This window comes from Maniola jurtina, chromosome 4 (assembly GCF_905333055.1).
Source record: "Maniola jurtina chromosome 4, ilManJurt1.1, whole genome shotgun sequence".
In the NCBI taxonomy this organism is placed as follows: Eukaryota; Metazoa; Arthropoda; class Insecta; order Lepidoptera; family Nymphalidae; genus Maniola; species Maniola jurtina.
This window is the reverse complement of record NC_060032.1, coordinates 13,041,371-13,047,370: the sequence shown is the minus strand read 5'-3', so window position 1 is coordinate 13,047,370 and position 6,000 is coordinate 13,041,371. Positions and strand designations below refer to the sequence as shown.

At 36.2% G+C, this 6,000-nt stretch overlaps 1 protein-coding gene across 1 annotated transcript; it reads left to right on the top strand.

The window, feature by feature from the left end:
• Positions 1–1,472: 1,472 nt before the first annotated feature.
• On the top strand, positions 1,473–5,201 carry LOC123881310 (homeobox protein ceh-8-like). The gene is made up of 3 exons (XM_045930024.1): positions 1,473–1,812; positions 3,897–4,414; positions 4,725–5,201. Exons 1-3 carry the CDS (start codon positions 1,797–1,799, stop codon positions 5,199–5,201), a joined length of 1,011 nt encoding a protein of 336 aa, XP_045785980.1. The 5' UTR covers positions 1,473–1,796.
• The last annotated feature ends 799 nt before the right edge of the window (positions 5,202–6,000 follow it).

Sequence of the window (6,000 nt, the reverse complement as noted above, 5' to 3'; positions counted from 1 at the left end):
TCGCCCAAATTCTATCAACGTTCGTGAGATAGTAATTCTCATACTAAGCACACAGATAATTTTATAAATCTTCGAAATACAAATAAATGAAATTGATGAAAATGCTATAAAAGAAGTTTTTGAAGTAGGTAGGTAAATTTATTTTGAGAATAAATCAGATTTTTTTTCTGAAGGAAGTAAGGCGAATGCTAGGTCGTTCCGTCTGTAAAAAGACCGACAAACAGAACAGCTTTTTTGAGGCAGCCGTCTTTTATAGGGGTGCTTAAAAGAATAAGTTTAGTAGTAGGTACTTACTACTTTTAGTAGTAACTAAGACTAAGTTCTAACATAACTTATTTTACCTATAAGTATTTTTATACCTACCTACTTACTTACGTATTAATATGTTTTCCAATGTGTTTTTTGGTAAATAAAAGTTATGATGACAATTACATCAATGATGTCTGTCTTCATCCCACCTGAATCCGTGTTACCTACTTACGTAATTTTTTTTAAATCTTAACTTTTACGTGACCTTTGTCCGACACGGACACGCCAGCCCCATCGTAGCCACTTAATATTAAATTCAAACTGCCTTTTCACGGCGCATCCCTCCCATCCATTTAACTGTTGTTGGCGTGGTACAGAACTTACACTTTGATAATAATAATATAATGTTTGTACTCATAATTCATTTACTCCCTTTTATCTAATTTTGTGGTGATAAAAACAATATTTTCACATCCATAGCACTCCTCAAACACATAAACTTTTCAAAACCAATTACCTACGTTAAAAGTTTATGTTAACAGGGCTCTCTCCGTCACTCGTTTCCACTCGTTTCATACAATCGTAGTTCCAATTTCATTTGAATATTAAGCAACCAAAGTCCATGAAATTTTGCAGACATATTCTAGAAACTAATATCTGTGTCTGTGGTGTTTTAGATTTTTCTAAAAATATGTAGTTTTAAAATTACAGGGGCTCAAAGATTTGTATGTAAATTTTTAAGACCGCGTAACTTTGAAACCGAATATTTTAAAAGAAATCTGGAAAACCACAGACATAGATATTAGTTTCTAGAATATGTCTGCAAAATTTCATGGACTTTGGTTGCTTAATATTCAAATGAAATTGGAATTACGATTGTATGAAACGAGTGACGGAGAGAGCCCTCTTAATTTTCTTAGCTATAAATAATAAGACTTGACGTGTCAATTATCATGACTCAAAATCGTTTCCCGCTCAATTCTTTTTTTTTTTAAACTGGGCTGGCAAAGGTAAAGACACGCCTGTATTCTCAAAATGTATCTGTGAAACTCCCATTCGTTCCTATGCGTTTTGAAACAGATTTAACCCGTAATAAAATTAAGGTTTACTTTTCAGTAATTCAATTCGAATCTTATATCGTGATGTTGTCAATGAAATTTAAACCTTATCAGAATAGAAATAAACGTGAGTTTAAATTCATCATTTTAAAAGTGGGAGTATTCCTTCAGGGTTGTTTACACGGCGTTTTTAGCACCACACACATGTCGTCTTTGGGATCGCGTAACGAAGGAGCCAGATCACAGTAGGGACTCCATTAGTTCGCACATTAGACCGAGTTAGTTGAATTATTTAATTATAGTAATTCAATAAGGTGGTGAATTAATAACAATTACATGTATTTCGATTGGAGTTAAACTGGACATCGGCGTTTATTTGAATCGATAGTGACATGGCGTTTTGATATGTAGGGAATTTTTCAATGCAATATTTGAATGTACAGAGAACATTTTATGAAAGAGTGATGATACTACATTATCAATTATGAAATGGACCAATGTAAAGGTAAGTTTCCTTGTATTATTTTTTATCTTACGTAATACTTAAGTATGGCGGTCAGTGCAAAAGTGACCTAACAAGAGTTAGGTACCTACGCACCTACCTGAAAAGTACCTACACCTATTGTATTCTGAAACAAACTGAAACAATTAAACACGTCTAGGTAGGTGGAAGAGTTGGCCTAAAACATTGACTTTAATTTTTTGATGCATATACCTAGGTAATAGGTGATGCGCGTAACTTTCTGTGGATTTAGACTTTAAAAATCCTTTGGTAACTCTTTGATTTTCCGGAAAAAGAAGCCTATTATTTATATACGTAAGTGCTGTAAACTCTCTGTAAGATATCTCTGTACTTACCAAATTCCGTAAAAGTCTGTTTATCGGATGGACCGTGTAAAGGTAACAGACAGACAGACATTTTTTGCATAAAACATAATAAAAATTAAACTTAGTAACTATCTCTACATAATCCGCCTGAGTTTGTTGTGGGCTCTTCTCAAACCTGGGCGCGTTTGTGACCCCGTAGCATTAGTTTTAAGTTTATGTAATTAATTGCTATCACCATTACATTATTATCTTACAAAGTCCACAATTTGATAATCACAAAGTGTACAATGATACCTAATTTGAATAGATGATTTTTTTTTAATAACAATCAAAAAGAGCAATGCCCAATTTGAATAAATGATTTTTATATATTTTTTTGTAACAAAAATTAAGTTCTTCCGCCGCTGGAATGTTGTATATTTACTCAAGGCTTTCAGCTTCAACACAAGATAAAGTTAAACTGTACTGAAACCTGACTGTGCAAACAAGGTGCTTCCTGGGATCCTCTCTCCCATCCTAAGAGTACGGGAATAGATTCGGGCCGTACTCTTAGGTATAGTTCAATGGTTCAGGCGCAGGACCAATCAATTTTGCGTGCTTTTCAAGGCACGTTATAAAACCGTTAACTTTTAAACTCCGGGCTACTGAGAACTTCTTGAAAAAAACCCCAATCTGGGACTCGAACCCAGGTCTTCATGAGTCGTAGTCGTATTAGCTAGCTACCCTATTCCCCGACCAACACACACACACACACGACCACACCAACGAGACAATTATCTAAGTAGGTACATTCTAAATACATTCTACACCAATATTATATAAAGGAAAAGATTTGGATGTAATTTCCAAAACCATTTTACCTATACTCATCCGATTTCAAAAACTCTTTCACTGATAGCTACAAGTGCTACCTATGTGCTATTAAATTATATCACGCGGACAAATTCGCGGGGAAAAGCTAGTCACATATTGTATACTAGCGACCCGCCCCGGCTTCGCACGGGTGGACATTTATTTTTTCTATTTTCCGGGATAAAATATAGCCTATACGGATTCGGAAGAATCCCTCTAAGTAATGGTAAAAGAAATTTTGAAATCGGTCCAGTAGTTTTTGAGCCTATTCAATACAAACATACAAAAATATAAAAATACAAAGGTTTCCTCTTTATAATATTAGTATAGATTTGTGCATGCAGAAAATAAATAGGCAATTTTTGAATTGGCGCTAAAAGAGTTGAGAGTCCAGTTGGAGTTTCAGTTAGAGCAGGAGCCTTATCTTTCCTCTGACGTCTAAATCAATCGCACGTGTTTGTAACTGATATTGTTGAATGATGAATCTCCGCAATACAATGCCACACACACACCGTCCGCTGAACTGTATAATATGTATAATCTAAGACGCTGAAATGCCTGAAACTTAAATGATTCTTTGTTTTATTTCTCACAACGGTAGGACTGGAGTGAAGGTCATGAACTGTTTATGTATGTGAGGATTACAAAGTACCAGTTTTATGTAGATCAGCAATATTCTGCAGAATATTTTAAGTAGGTAGTTAGCTGTCTATAGTATTTTGCGAAGTTTTCTTCGTATTGGCTTTCCGTAGATTACGTAGCACTGATTTCGTAGGTTCCCTTCATTTTCCCCGTTACCAACTGCTCCTCAAGGTTTCCTCCTCAAGGGAATTCGGCGGCCAATGCGCTCTACATATTTCATGGTTTTTGGGAGTTATAGGAAATCACAAAAGTATTCTATTGTTGCAGAAGGAATAAATGGAAGAGATTCTATAACTAAGAACTACGAAGCAAAAGGCCAAGCGCAAGTCACCTACAATTTAAACGCTTCAAACTACCCAGAAAACAATCACAATCTATACCAAATGATTAAATGCCACGAAGACAGCCTGTTGAGACTCCACCATCTAACAGCAGGAAGACAAATTAGCACTAACTACGACACAAGTTACCAAAACGACCTTGCATGGTATCCCAAAGATTTCCAGAGACAATACATTAAGCCTGTGGATTATTTAGCGTATGAGGATATGAGACGAAAATTTGATGAAGCCAAAGGTGCGAAAGAGAAGGAAGTTCGAAAAGAGTCAGAAGAAGAAAAAGATGGAAAAATGGATGAAAGAAAGAAGCCTAGAAGAAATCGAACAACATTCACGAGTCAACAATTGGCTGCGTTGGAAAAAGTGTTTGAAAAGACACACTATCCGGATGCGTTTGTGAGAGAAGATTTGGCGTCGAGAGTCAATTTGACTGAAGCTAGAGTACAGGTACAAAACTTATTTTAAATGAAATCTACTTACCTAATAGATACTAAACAAAATAGGTATAAGAAGTTCAATCACAATGTTCTGAATCAGAACATGAATGCGCATTTACAAAAACAGATTTTATCTGGGCTTGTGTGTTTAATTCTTATTCTATGACCTGGACAACTCCCTCTTCTGGACAACAATTCTATGCCCTGTTGCAACTTCAAACTAGACTAATTTTTACTTTGCGATCACTGAAGTGCACACACATCACGCAAATACGAAGCCCGAGTTTAAAAAAATATACCCAGTCATAATTTTCTTCCAGGTTTGGTTTCAAAACAGACGTGCCAAATTTCGAAGGAACGAAAGGTCTGCATTATCCTCACACAGAACATCAACTAGCCAGAGTTCACCAGAGCCAGTGCCAGTTCCTATTGGTATTCCCCAATCTGCAGACCCTCGGCAAGAGTACAACCGAAACACAAAGGAACCGTGGTTACACCACTTCCAAACGAACAACTTGAATTTCAACCTCGGGTTACCGATTGGTAATTCTGGATTGTACCAAAATGATTATACATTAATGATGCAAAATGTAGGTAATAGACAGTATGTGCCAAACTCGAACGCGTTAATGGGACAAAATGTGCCGAATTATGGAACCACTGCTGATAATGGCTACGGATCGTGTGCTTTAATAGGAAGTTACAGTGGAACTCTGCAACCAGCACATCATAGTTCCTATAATTTGAATTTGAGACTTAGGCCCCATGATTTCAGTATAAACAATATAACTTTATAAAATTACTAGCTGATGCCCGCAGCTTCGCCCGCGTGGATTGGTCAGATCCCCTGCAGCATCAGGATTGAGGAGTTGGACTCCAAATTTTTTATGAAACAATGTCGCAAAGTTCCTCTATCGATTAAAAAAGAAATGACGCAAATCGGTTCAGAAATCTCGGAGATTTCGGTGTACATAGGTAGAAAAACACAACTCCCTTTTTGAAAGTCGGTTAAAAAAGTAGCCTATTTTACGCCCTGGTCAATCCTCTACTTGCCTGTGAAAGTCCCGTCAAAATCGGTTCAGCCGTTCCAAAGATTAGCCTTTTCAAACAGACAGACAGACAGACAGACAGACAGACAGACAGACAGACAGACAGACAGCCAGACAGACAGACAAAAATTTTAAAAACGTGTGATTCAGTTATGGTATCGTTCAAATAACCATATGAGCTTAATATGAGGTAGTTATTTCGAAATTACAGACAGACACTCCAATTTTATTTATTAGTATAGATTTACTCTGACAACCCGAATACAAATAAATCTTTTATATTTATTATCCTTTTGTTTAATTCGTACAGCCCCAGGGCCCAGAATCTCCTATGCCTATAGTACCTTCCTCCTAAAACTGTGATGATATCGACATAGGAGTTCAAAAAAATTTGAATCCTTAAATCCTATTCACTATACTATGTAGGTACCTCATAAATAAAAATCGTTATTTTACTCAAACTTTTTGTGCTATTATTTCAAATCATTGAACCGTCCTCATCCGCGTCAAATGAAAATGTTAGGTATGTTTCTAAAGTTACCCATGA